Here is a 13,022-nt window from a genome sequence, read left to right as displayed (position 1 = left end):
GGCGCATGATACGACCACGCTAGCGGCGGCACGGTTGCAAGAGTAAAAGCGGGCCGACGTCAGCGTCTCGGGCGATGACTGGCTGCATGCCGTTCTTGATTGCGGTGCGTGACGTCAACTGTGGAAACTCCATACCGTGCTCTGAGCGCGAATTGCACATCGCAAAGGGCCCACCAGGGACGAAAATTTCTGCTTCATGGGGTGCCCTTGGGGTGCGAAATTGTGGGTGTCTGGAGTCTGGAGGAAAAAATGGAGAGAGACATTGTGCGGAGTGTGGAGGGCTCGCATCTCCGGGTCGATGAGATGGCTGCAACCATCAGCATCCATTGTGGTACGGCCAGACCAGGAAAGGTGAAGATGTCGATGATCGCAGCTCCGAGTTCCGTGGCGCCATGGAAAGCAGAAAGCTTCATTCGCCTTGTCGCAAACCCGTTCCCGTCGTCTCGGCATCAATTGTCCCAAGATTGCGACTCAAAACACAAGCACTAAGCCGACGGATCGTGTCAGGCTTGTCATTTCTTCACTCCGCTGCAGGGCTCCACATCATGCTCACACCAATCAGCGCGTCGTTCTTCGGAGACTATACCAAGCCAGGAAGCACATCAGAGTGTTTTCCGACCGACGAGGAGGATGACCGTTACCTGGAACCGTGAAAGGTCCGCTGCGGGGCTCCCACGTTGTTCCTGGCTCCCCTGGCCCAAACTGCGCGTATGGTATCAAGCCGAGGGAAGCATGGCATATAAACCCTTTTCGCACCCCGAACGCCAGGCTTGTTGTTCTCCTGTAATCACACACCTGCCAACCTCCGGGTTTCTTCTATATATCCATCTGTAGGGTGATTGGCAGGACAAGACACCACCATGGGTTACCAGATCGGCAATATCTACGGCATCACCGCTATTGCGGTCATTGGCGGTGGATTGTTTGGTTTCGACATCAGTTCCATGAGCGCTATGTACGTACTTGCCATGGCCATCAGAGACTGATGCTAACATTCGCAGTTTGCCAACTCAACAATACCGCTGCTACTTCAACCAGGGACCTAAGGGACCTCCCTTCACAGGCCCTGAGGATGATTGCTCTGGTCCTACGGCCGATGTGCAAGGAGGCATCACTGCAGCGTGAGTCAGCTCTAACACCATGCCACCTCATACAAGGAAATACCTGAACATCCTGGAGCCTACATCGTCGCTGGATCTTGCGATTTGCTTGTCTTATCGTAGTGTAGTCTGCAGACCCGTTCAGCTGTTATCTTTTCTGAGGTGGTGCCTTACATCTTCAGCGACTGACTTGATATAGCATGCCTGGTGGCTCTTTCGTCGGTGCTCTCGTCTCTGGTTACCTTACGGATAAGCTCGGACGTCGCAGGGCTATTCAAATCGGTTGCGCCATCTGGATCATTGGTTCCATCATCTCCTGCGCCGCTCAAAACATCGGCATGCTCATCGTCGGTCGCTTCATCAACGGTCTCTCTGTCGGTATCTGCTCCGCTCAGGTCCCTGTCTACGTCTCTGAACTCGCTCCTCCCTCCCGCCGCGGTCGTGTTGTAGGATCCCAGCAATGGTAAGTTCTGGCTTTTCGAAATGTGTGTGAGACATATTCTGACTTCAAACGCCAGGGCTATAACATGGGGTATCTTAATCATGTATTACATCTCCTACGGCTGCAGCTTCATGGACGGTGAGAAGGCTTTCCGTGTTCCATGGGGTCTGCAGATGATTCCTGCTGTCATCCTTGGTATTGGGCTTATGTTCCTGCCGGAATCCCCTCGTTGGCTCGCCCGTCACGACAGATGGGAGGAGACACAGGCCGTTCTTACCCTGGTTCACGGCAAGGGTGACCCTAACAGTCCCTTCGTGAAGCTTGAGCTCGACGAGATTCGTCAGATGATCGAATTTGAACGCCAGAACGCCGACGTTTCCTTTATGGAGCTGTTCAAGCCCAACATGCTCAACCGCGTTCACATTGGTGTCTTTACCCAGGTCTGGTCGCAGCTAACGGGGATGAACGTCATGATGTATTACATCACATACGTGTTCGGAATGGCAGGTCTTACCGGCAACATCAACCTAGTCGCCAGTTCCATTCAGTACGTCATCAACGTTTTGATGACCGTTCCTGCTCTTCTCTTCATGGACCGTTGGGGTCGCCGCCCCATGTTTGTCATTGGCGCCGTCCTTATGATGACCTGGATGTTCGCCAACGCCGGGCTCATGGCAACTTACGGCAACCCAGCTCCAGAAGGCGGTCTCGGTGGCATCGCCGAACAATCTTGGGAGATTACTGGTGCACCTGCAAAGGCTGTGATTGCTTGCACATACCTCTTTGTCGCTTCTTACGCGCCAACCTGGGGCCCTGCTTCTTGGGTTTACCCGCCTGAGATCTTCCCTCTCCGCATTCGTGGAAAGGCTGTTGCCGTCGCTACCTCGTCCAACTGGTATGTACACACCTTCTTATCATGCTCGAGATCAACAGATACTAACCCCACTCCAGGATCTTCAACTTCGCCCTCTCCTACTTCGTTCCACCCGCCTTCGTCAACATCCAATGGCGCGTCTACATCATCTTCGGTGTCTTCTGTCTCGCCATGGCTATCCACACTTTCTTCCTGTTCCCCGAGACGGCTGGAAAGACGCTCGAGGATGTTGAGGAGATGTTCATGACTGGAGCTCCCGCCTGGAAGACCAGGGTCGAATACAGCAACACTCGCCGTGCTGAGCGTGGCGAGCTTGACAACGAGAAGGGTCTTGAGCACAGCCCCGTTAGGGTTGAGAACGCCGAGGCCAAGGCTTAGGCTGGATTGTAAAGATAATTGTCGATGGTAGATGTGTCAGACTCGTATAGGTGACAAGCAGCCAATTTGGCTTGCTCCAATTGCACACGTACTTTGGTACCATGTTCTCCACGATCACACATGCCTGTCGTGATGTAAGATACATACTATGATGATATACGTCCTTGGAGGACATGCTTAGTTCATTGCAGCGTTTTGGGTATTTGAACAGAATACACGGCGCATTTGTAAGATCTGAGTGGACGCGGTGGAGTAGCTACTGACGACGATTCTTTTTGAGTTGAACCCAACGCTAGGGGTACCCCATGGGTATACACGCGTTCGTTCTACTCAGCACCACATTCAAGAAAAATCCTGAACACCCTGGAGCCTACATTACCGTTAGGTTAACTACTTTGCATCTTTTCATGGGTATATTAGCAATGGCCTGGGAGACGCGCTAATGGCCGTAGCCGGGGAACAGAACATTTTGACGAAGTATCAATGCTGACGGATTAAATCTATGCCTCCCGGTCGTCACCACATGCGCGGCTTATCCGGAACAGTGATATTGATTTGTTCAACCGTGGTATCTATGTATATAAACCCCATACTCTCCTTCAGCTCGACAACGTCATAGCCAGCGCATTCCTCACGCTTAGCAGACGGCATGTGTCTTGCCAGACTTGGCCTGTAGACTGTGGTCCTCGTCGAAGTGGTCTGTCGCCTTCTTCTTATAGATGGGGCTGACAATGGTTGAGCGACGACGCATAGCAAAAGCATGTTGCTTGTGTTCCTCAATCTTCTTCGCATCGAGCTTATCCAGCGTCTGCAGCGCAAGCTTGAAGTCGGCAAGCAGTGCATCGCAACGAGACTTGGTGAAGTCCTCGCGCACGACCACACGTAGCATCTTCATCTTCTCTGAGTGAGGAGCCATGGTGTATGCGGGGACGACCCATCCGCGCTCGCGGAGTTGATGAGCACTGTTTTCGTTGGTTACAACTACAGAGAAAGCTGGGTGCACACTTACATTGCGAACTCATCGTATTGTTTTCCCAGATCCTCGTCAATGCGGCAAGCAACCAGAGGAAGTCCAGCGCCACCCCTTTGACTCATGATGATGAAACCCAGAGCCTCGAGATTTGCGGCAAGATAGTCGGCCGTACGCGTCAGATTCAACATGATCTTCCTATAACCGCGCTTACCCAGACGGATGAGCTGGTAGTACTGTCCGATAATCTGCGAAGCGCCGCGGGAGAAGTTGAGTGTGAAAGACGCCTGGTCAGCACCGAGGTAGTTGATGTTGAAGACGAGCTCCTGGGGAAGGTACTTGGGGTCGCGCCATACAACCCAGCCGACACCCGGGTAGACAAGTCCGTACTTGTGACCAGAGACGTTGATGGACGTGACCTTTGGCAGGCGGAAGTCCCAAAGTAGACCTGGGTTTACGAAAGGAGCGACGAAGCCGCCAGATGCAGCGTCCACGTGAATATCAACATCGATGTCCTTTTCGACGAGAAGGTCGTTGATAGCCTTGATGTCTTCGTATTCGCCGGTGTAGGTCGTTCCCAGGATGGCGCCTATCGGTGTTAGCTCGTTATGCCAATGTATATACTATGAGACGTACAGATTCCAATGGTGTTCTCATCGATGAGATCAACACATTCCTTGGGGTCCATTACATAGCGCTCGGTCGTGCAGTATACGTATCGCTCTTCGACGTCGAAGTATCGGCATGCTTTCTGTATACAATGAGTATGCTGCTTCTTCTAATGCGCCTGTAGCGGCTGTACGGAGGGTTGCATACCTCCCAGCAGACCTGTACAGCCGAGTTCATGATCATGTTAGGTTTGTCGTAAGGCTTGCCCTCCTTCTTGCGCTTGTTTTGCCAAAGCTTCTTCTGGGCCAGTACACCCAACTATGCTGTGTCAGCTCAACGGCTTCCAGCTTCATACCACTGTATTCACTGACCATGATGGCTTCAGAAGACCCAATCGTAGAGGTGCCGATCGTGTTCGCCTCTGGATCGGCCGGTGCATTGAAAAGCCTGGCGATCATCGATACACATCCTGTTCACTATTCAGCAAACATTCCCCAACTCATATTATAGTCTGTATACGAACGGTTTTGGATATCGGCGCTGACGGGGTACTCTTCGTAATCGATGAAGTTCTTCGAGAAGGCATCGCTGAGGTAAAGGGTTATTGGGAGGTTGTGTAACGCGAGCTTATTCGACATACACCATGAGCTTCTCGGCCTCTTCTTCCTGTTCAGGTGTTAGTGTTTGGTTGTTGGCCAAACGGTCATGAGACCTTACCATGTACGTTGTAACGAATGAAGCCAAATTCAGTGTCGGGGTGCCATCGAGCGTGAGATCGTCCTTGATCATGCGATAGGCACTAGCATTCGGTCAGCGATGTTATCGCAGCTGTGATACTGCGAGTTTTTTTGCGCTTCTGAGTCCGCGAGTGCATGCGATATAAGTACGTACACGTGAGGAGGCATTTCTCGGTCCTAGATCGTGTCAATCTCAGGTACAGCTACCCAGAAACGGCTGAACTCACTGGCATCTCGTGTCTCGGTAGGTCTTCAGCAGCATATTTGGAACCGTACACAGTAGCAGTGTAGTCGTCATCTTCATCATCCGGCGTCAGGTTGATGGTAGTAGTAGCGTCGATGGCTTCGAACTGGCTCTGCTCCTCAGAGATCTCTTTGTGAGTTGCTACACGATTGATGTGCACCATATTGGCAGTTGTGGGGTGTGTCTTTGGAGGGGTCTAGGGAAGATAACTGTGCCTGCCTTCTATGACCGAGGTACAGGTGTGAGGAAAGATTGAGGAGGAAGAGAAGCAGAAAGCTACGTTGAGGGAGTAAACAAGGCAGCCTAAGAACAAACGGAGCTGCTGCAGAATCAGCAGCTTATATCGCTCACCAGCTCCTGTCGCGCCTATCATGCAGCATCAACACGCCGCCCGCGATCCAGCTCACCATTACCCCACCATGGCACGAACTTGCATACGACATACGTTGGGGGCCACCTGCCGCAGGCCAACGCTACAGGACGCGTACGCCGACTCATCATCCAGACCGCCTAGCGCATTTCCGTAGCCATTCAAGCTACGTGAGGCGTTTGAGCTGGTAACAATACAAGTAAGTAGACGCACGATGTCGCGCCCGAGGGGCTCATTCGAGAGAGTGTCATAGCGGGGTACCAGCCGTTCGCTAAGCATTTGGCCCGTGAAGCTTGTCTGGCTAGTGGCCCTGTTTCCTCACACCGCCCTACACAGGCCTTTCCGCTGTCGGCGACAAGCTAACGCCTTTCGAGATGGACTATCGGTGGGGTAGTGCCAGGTACGATCTGCCCGGGCGTTCCTTGGTTTTTACTCCGTGGTGACATTTCACAACTTTCAGGGCTGAGAATATGTGCGCTGGTGATGGATATCAGCTAGCCATAGCGATTTGTGCGTAGCTGACGAGAACGTCTTTGCAGCAAGGTCGTCGCACAACATGGCACAGCGTTAGCGGAGTTGGTTTGCAGATTCGCATCCAAGCTCAACATTGGTAGCGTCCGAGTATGTCGCTAGGTAATGATTGGATGGGTCTTACGTGCCGCTGAAAGATAAGGCTGCGGGTAAGTCGCGGCTCTAGCCTAGGTGCGCGCAAGTGAGATTCCCAAGCTTTCGAATAGGTGAGTATTTCCACTAGTGCTGAGTCAATTGAGCACTGTTACGGCATTGGGGACTGCATGGCAACACATATGACGAAGGCAAGCAGCGTTTGACTGCGAGCATGGAAGTATATTTAAGAATCGTTTTGTACGCAGAGTATTGCGACAATCGGTATTAATTAGCAAAGACATCCAAACGCCTTGATCATGCGTGGTTGCTGAAGCGAATCATATACGCATTGAACGAGAGCTGAAATCCAAGCGCGCGCGTGGAAGTGTAGCAGCGTAGACCCCGTTCGCGTCAAAAGAGCAAGGCTTCGTATGCTCGAGCAATTCGGAATACTGGCCCAGGAGGTGTACTTGCTTTGATTGAATGCGCGGGCAAGTACGACCCGGGAGTTTAAATGTACACAACGAATGTACAACGCTCTGGAGTTAGCGAATGTATCACTCCGAATGGTTTACATCCGATGGTCGTAGAATTGGATGCAGGTATTCGAGTCCAAAGGACTACTCCGGTTCGAGGCTGATCGAAGTGTCGAAGTATATGTCTGAACAAACACCTACACAGGCCAGTGATGAACTATACATAGTCTGCAGGGGGCCTTTTGCTTCATATAATGTTTGCAATACTGATGCGACTTGTTCCTGAGGGCATAGGGTTTGGGTTTGGCGCCATCTTTGGTGGTGGCGGTGCTTCAGGTGCCAATTGCACGCGCTTAACGGGATTATGAGGTGGGGGATAGTAGGCAGGCGATTGCGTGGATCGATGGAGGAGCTCATCCATCAACTGCTTGACCATTTGTTCAACCTTGCTCCACTCATCCGGTTCAGTTGTAGAATTCATCGGCGAGCCAGATGACGTCCGTAATGGTAGTGCGTCGCGCATCGGTTCATCGCCGCTCGGCGACCTTGTAGCGACGGGGGTTGTGTCTTGCTTCGAGCTCGAAGAGATCAAATTGTCACCCGCCCAAACCCACGAATGCTCGAGGCTGCTTTGAGCGTCCGCACTGACGTACGCGATCATCTCCTCATCCTGCTCGAGTTGGTAACTGCTTGCGCGCCCAGTGCGCACTCTGTCGAACATCCTATCGAGGAAGAATGCCACGTGCTTTCCGCACGCCGTGTTGACCTTCCGTCGATTACCGATAGCTCTAGAGAGATGCAAGCAAACGAGTGCAGCCTTGTACTCGCCACGGAAGCATAGCACAAGTATACATCTCCACAAGTGCAAACACACGGCATTGCTCGCTATCGAAGCTACTAGCTCTTCCCATGTTTTTCCAGAATCTTGTTTGGGAGGATTGTGCAAAGCCCTTGACACATACGTTGCTGTGTCCTGAGAAACGGAAAAGCACCGCTTTAGAGCACTCGCTCGCTCCGCGAGACCGGCTACTGGAGTCAGATTGCGCCGGTACACACTGAAGCGAGCGGATAACAAGCAAAAGATGGTAGGCAGTGCCGACATGTCGAATGATGTATTGGAATCAGGCTGGTAGGCTTCGGGAAGGAGCAGCAACTTAAGTCGAAGTTCTTCATCAAAGGTTTGAAGGCTCTGTGGGAGAACGACGCTCGATTTGAGTATTTGCCGCAGTGGCGCATATAGACGTGTGATGTGTATGTTCGCCATGAAGCCAGTATAGTGAGTTGGCTTCGCCAGCGAGCGGAAGGAACTGTTTGGTTGAATGTAGCGGTCGTCCACGGCGGTTGGCAGAGATATTTCGCAGTCGATCTCGTTGATAATCATAGGCTTGCCTGTCTCAAGCGACATGATCCTGTTTCAGAGTCAGCTGCAGTTGGCGGAAAGAGGTGAGAAATAGCTTCCATACCTATCACGAACGTAGATGGACCACCAGAGCCTACGTCGGATCTCGCCGTCGACAAGAGGCCAGACATCGACCTCAGGACATATTTGCAATTCCTGAGCCATTCTTGCAGCAGAGGCGAGCCACATGGAGCCTGCAGGGCCCAAGTTGCACTCGGTAGCGTAAATGCTCAACAGAAGTGCTGCTTGAGCATATGTAACTGAGACATCATGCGGCCAGGACTGGAGAATAGCAGTCGCGGTCTCATACATCGTCTGGCCCTTTAACGCTGAGGCAGGAGAGTTGGTGTGCCCCGGTTCAGCTTGCAAAGCGCCACAAGCCAATACCGCAAAGAACAATCCAACCCATTCACGAGTGCAACCCTCGAAAGTCTTCGAAGTATACACTTCGTCCACTTCTCGCTGGAACGTGGGCCAATGAACAGCAGGATACGACTCATGTATCGTCTCCATGTATGAACGAGCGAGGTACGCAAAGTCTGCGCGTATTGGTATCTCGGGTGACCGCCAAATTGTCAATCCAGCGCCCTTTGGATCGTGATGGGGTGTTGAGAATAGGCCTTGGGCATGTGTGCGAATGTTGCTGCGGACGTGGTCGAAGTTGTTCAAGGCTGGCATTGTGATCGGGCGTGGTCCCGGTATGGCGCCAACATGAGCTTCGGAGAGCCTGCGCTTCGTGTCTGTCCGTTCGGAATCTAAGGGATCATTATCGGAGACTTTAGTTCGCAGCTGAGAGTTGACATGAGTCAACTCGGCAATCTGACTCTGGAGATCCTGGACCTGTCTATGTAAAGTAAGCAGCTGTTCGTCCAAGTGCGTTCGGTCACGACACGTACTTGATCGATGACATTCGACGGTTGGTCTCTTTTGTGAATTGACACCTGTGGTTACGGCTCGAACATTCCGAACAAGCCGATGTTTCTGTTGCATCGCACTGTACAAGTGGTCAGTTACATTCTGTTATGGTGTCCAGTTCACTGTCCTGACATTGCTCATGGGAGCATGTCGATCTCAGCAAAGCTAATGCGCAACTGGGTACGTATTCGCTCGACGCGACTGAGAAGGAAGATGGTCGTCTAGGTGGCCAGTACCTGATCATCCATCCCCAATCTCGCTTGTCCGCCTCCGGTAACATTGCTGGAATGCCACCAGACCAACTTGCTGTTCACGTATGTATCAACCCTCCATTTTCTTTACTCACCTTGACTTTGCGTTCTCGACAAGCATCGCACGAGGGGTCTTTACGTCTCTGTCTGTATGCGCGTTTTTGCGCATTCAAATTCGCAGACGATATCTGAGTAGGGGATATCATTAAGCTCGCGCCATCGTGGTTGTGGTCCGGCAGGCTTCCAGATGCCGTGCTGGGTGAAGTGGAATGGCTATAGGAATTCGAAGAATACCCAGGTGACCGGGAGCCAAGCTGTGGGCCGGAAGGCGCTGCCAGAGTAGTCGCGCGAGCAGCCGGATGTGTCATCGCGAACGGACTTGGTGGTGGTATCATGGTCCGCGGCGACTGCCCACTGGAACCTGGCGGGGTTTTGCGCATTGTGAGAGATAGCCCAAGCGCTCGAAGACAGGCCGAGTACGGGTACCGAATTTCCCTTGGTAGAGAAGGGGTTCTAGTTGAGATAATGTCGCTATGGAGGAAGAGTAAGTGGCCTCGGTAGGAGCCGAACACAGCGCTACTCCAAATGGGCCAACGATATTAGTAGCTTGTGGGACCAGGTAGACGTGTTCAACCAATGGAAGCCAGTCATCAACACCTCATGCTGCCTTGGCGTGATGCAAGATGCGGAAGATGGGAATTTGTGGATGGACAAGATAAGTGACAGGTCTTCGCTGCAAGTGGAGAAGCCGTGCAAGCGAGCGGTAAGTTGGGTAGATTGAGTGACTCGGGCATACAGAAGGCTGGAGCGCGATAGTCGGGTCTTCTGTGTCGCATGAATAAGTGCTGTCAGCCAGCCGCTCGGCTGAGTGGCCGAGATGCCACAGCTTTAGGTTAGGTTCAGTGGCTAGGCCGGTTAGGGTGAACTGCGAGGTGGTGTGTGATGATTGAACTTTCACGGCTGTGAGAAGACAAGAGACGCTTCGGCAGACGGCAAGGCTCGTGGGAACGATGTTAAATCTCGGCAAAGATCCGATGAAGGAAATGCTGGGTATTTCGGGGACGTCGTATGGGGCTAGTATACTAGTCAAAATGCTGCAATGATCAGCTCAATTCCTAGTTGCAGTGAAGTTCGTCTAGCAACCTTGTGGTAAGGCGGTAGAAGGACCCTGTCAGGTCGCCACCTTTCGATCTCGGATGGATGCTCTGAGCGACACAGGGGATTGGCGAAAGTGCTTCGTTTAAAGCACGTGTCGACTTGGCGACGCGCTGAAATGGAAAGGAGCTTCGGGGACCCTGTACAAAGCTCCGTATCCTGGGAGAGTAGGGGACTTTAGCAAGGCTTGTTCAACAACACCAAGAAGCAGAGACCTCCTGTGCATTCGACGTACCGGTATACGGGAGGAGCAAAGTTTATCGCGGGTTGATAGTATCACGAATGCCCAGATATGTGGTTTGGCTCCCGTCCACAAGTGGGCCGATAGAAGTCGTACAAACCTATGTTTTTGTGTCTTGTGAGTACTGCCCAATGGCTCCGCACACGGCATACAGTTGGTGCTGCTTCGACTAGAATGAGACGAAGCGAGTGTTCTAGTTCAAATTCTACACGGGCTGGCAGCTCCGTTAGCAGGCTCGGACGTAGATCCGGATGGCTAGTCTTACCTGACAGCTTGTCCGGCTCTGATGAAGCCTCATGTTCCAGAAGATGATCGGTTCGTGCCTAAATGCCAGACGGTCCACATGGCTTCACCCAAAACGTCCAAGGCATACCTTTTCGGCGAGATTCATACAGGGGTCTACCTGCATGCGGCATTGAAGAAAGGCACTTCGCTAACGCCTGCAGCCATGACAAAAGCACACGGGATTTCGAATCTGCAAGCACGAGGATTACTCGGATGAAGTGCTTTGGGCTGCGAAAGACGATGGCGAAAAAGGCGCCGAAGAATGAGTTTTCGGTCCCCAAGTAGATAGGGAACACCGTCAGGGTGGTTCACTAGCGATCTGTTCCGACATGCCCTAGTGGGATTCGCGGAGACTGTAGCCAGGCCACCTCAGCCACAGCACGTTGAGCGGTGGAATCGCCGTGCACGGTAAACCACAGCCACATCAATTGCCGTGTAGCTTCCGATTTGTTGGTACACCTTGAGCCTACGTAATGCTCACACTGATGTCACTATGAACAAGATTCTTCGTACATCCTCTTGGGTAAGTACACTAAGCGTTGAGGCGACACTTCCTCTATCAGGACAGTGTTCCGAGAGCTGTTCTGCGCGCGTCGCCGGAGAACATCCCTGACCTTGCGGCGCCCGTCATCAGGCGTGGCACCGCTTGCAAAAACGTGGTTCCCCACGTTGCAGCGCGTGCCCGCGCCCGTCGCGGAAGCCCCACAGGCAAGGCCAATGTATTGCTAGTCTGTCCTTCTGTTGATTTCGTGCTTGGCGTCGACAGCGGCTCGGCCAGTCAGATGCAACGCGAAGAGCAATGCGAAGCCGAGGTGACCAGCAACCAGGTCAAGGCGGGTGGAAATTTACTGTCAACTGCCGAACCGCTCGTCTAGACCGCGCCGCGGCCCCTCGCCACCTGAAACTGACAGCTGCCGGATAGCAAACCCGGATAGGTGCCTTACGAGGCTTTTGACGGGCGTCTCAAGATCGGTGCTATGTTTCTGATACACGGCAGGGTACATTGCAGTATCCGCAAGAGCGAGCACCAATCTCAGTGGTCTGTAGCATCTGTTGAGCGTGTCGATCTGGACGTGCATACCAGAGGCCCGCAAAATGCTTCTACGGTACGATTTGTCTCTGCAAGTCGGAGTTTTGATCTTTTTATATCCTGTGCGCCGTTGCACATGTCGCGTGGAGCGGAAGGTATGGAATGTGACACCCGACGTCTGCTCAAGTATTGATTCGATGCTGTCCCCTCTGGTCGCATATCGCGTCGATGAGGCCTCACACATGCTCCGAGTAGTAAACAAAGGTGAAAAGATCTACAGTTGTGATCGCTTGTTGATCATCTATGATTGCGCGGCCCCCTGGCGGGTCGGTAGCTTCCGTCCAAGGAAGGCAGCCGATGGGGTTTTGAGAAAACGGACTGGGATGACAGGGAGAGTAGCGTGCTGTGAGCCGCTCATCTGCGAGAATGGACCGAATGCGTCTTGGCGGACCCGAAGTTGAGTTCTGCAACCCGAGTTTGACGTGCGATCGGCCCTCCGATAAGACGCCGTTGGAGGCAGGCTAAAATTTCGCCGGTGATCTTTCGCCTGGCGGCTTCCAACCATGACGATCAGCACATGTCAGTCCCGAACAGGATGTCATGCAGAAAATCTCTCAGACGCTTGGAGAAGGGGAGAAGCTTGTCTCTGGCGGGCGGATGGAGATCTGCGAAATTCGGAGTCGTGTTGGGGTAGAGTGGCGACGTGATAACGCGTCGTCCTGTTCGCGGCAGTTTCTCCAGGTCGGCGAGGAGGGCGAGAACAGCATGTATCGACAGCAAAACCGTTGAAGGATGCACGTTGATGTTCCTGCAATATCCGCTACGCTCTTCACGGTGGGTGCATGTGGTGTCGTCGGGATGCGCCAAGTTCTTCGCGCCTTCCACCCCTCCCGCGGACTACGAAGCCGGTGTCTACTCCCAATACTAGGCAGGCACTGCT

At 52.8% G+C, this 13,022-nt stretch overlaps 4 protein-coding genes across 4 annotated transcripts; 2 read left to right on the top strand and 2 right to left on the bottom strand.

The window, feature by feature from the left end:
* Positions 1–655: 655 nt before the first annotated feature.
* Positions 656–2,893, top strand: BKA58DRAFT_151320 (high affinity glucose transporter). The gene is made up of 5 exons (XM_046164790.1): positions 656–955; positions 1,002–1,121; positions 1,300–1,563; positions 1,619–2,437; positions 2,494–2,893. Exons 1-5 carry the CDS (start codon positions 861–863, stop codon positions 2,792–2,794), a joined length of 1,599 nt encoding a protein of 532 aa, XP_046026308.1. The 5' UTR covers positions 656–860; the 3' UTR covers positions 2,795–2,893.
* A 395-nt stretch (positions 2,894–3,288) lies between these two features.
* Positions 3,289–5,954, bottom strand: BKA58DRAFT_382617 (pyridoxal phosphate-dependent transferase). Its single transcript, XM_046170116.1, has 10 exons — positions 5,338–5,954; positions 5,265–5,287; positions 5,091–5,172; positions 5,014–5,039; positions 4,897–4,961; positions 4,745–4,842; positions 4,581–4,691; positions 4,401–4,515; positions 3,804–4,353; positions 3,289–3,756 (listed from the first exon to the last, which is right to left on the bottom strand). Exons 1-10 carry the CDS (start codon positions 5,515–5,517, stop codon positions 3,432–3,434), a joined length of 1,575 nt encoding a protein of 524 aa, XP_046026307.1. The 5' UTR covers positions 5,518–5,954; the 3' UTR covers positions 3,289–3,431.
* A 1,099-nt stretch (positions 5,955–7,053) lies between these two features.
* Positions 7,054–9,811, bottom strand: BKA58DRAFT_410719 (fungal-specific transcription factor domain-containing protein; the record flags this gene model as incomplete). The annotated part of the gene is made up of 4 exons (XM_046172242.1): positions 7,054–8,215; positions 8,270–9,049; positions 9,102–9,199; positions 9,467–9,811. The coding sequence occupies 4 exons, from the start codon at positions 9,809–9,811 to the stop codon at positions 7,054–7,056; spliced, it is 2,385 nt and encodes a 794-aa protein (XP_046026306.1).
* A 2,060-nt stretch (positions 9,812–11,871) lies between these two features.
* Positions 11,872–12,709, top strand: BKA58DRAFT_151220 (uncharacterized protein). Its single transcript, XM_046164788.1, has 2 exons — positions 11,872–12,062; positions 12,134–12,709. The coding sequence occupies exon 2, from the start codon at positions 12,148–12,150 to the stop codon at positions 12,541–12,543; it is 396 nt and encodes a 131-aa protein (XP_046026305.1). The 5' UTR covers positions 11,872–12,062; positions 12,134–12,147; the 3' UTR covers positions 12,544–12,709.
* The last annotated feature ends 313 nt before the right edge of the window (positions 12,710–13,022 follow it).

Source organism: Alternaria rosae, assembly GCF_020736505.1.
Source record: "Alternaria rosae strain MPI-PUGE-AT-0040 chromosome Unknown BKA58scaffold_4, whole genome shotgun sequence".
In the NCBI taxonomy this organism is placed as follows: Eukaryota; Fungi; Ascomycota; class Dothideomycetes; order Pleosporales; family Pleosporaceae; genus Alternaria; species Alternaria rosae.
Note: the sequence above shows the minus strand (reverse complement) of the source record. Positions and strands in the feature narration are given on the sequence as shown.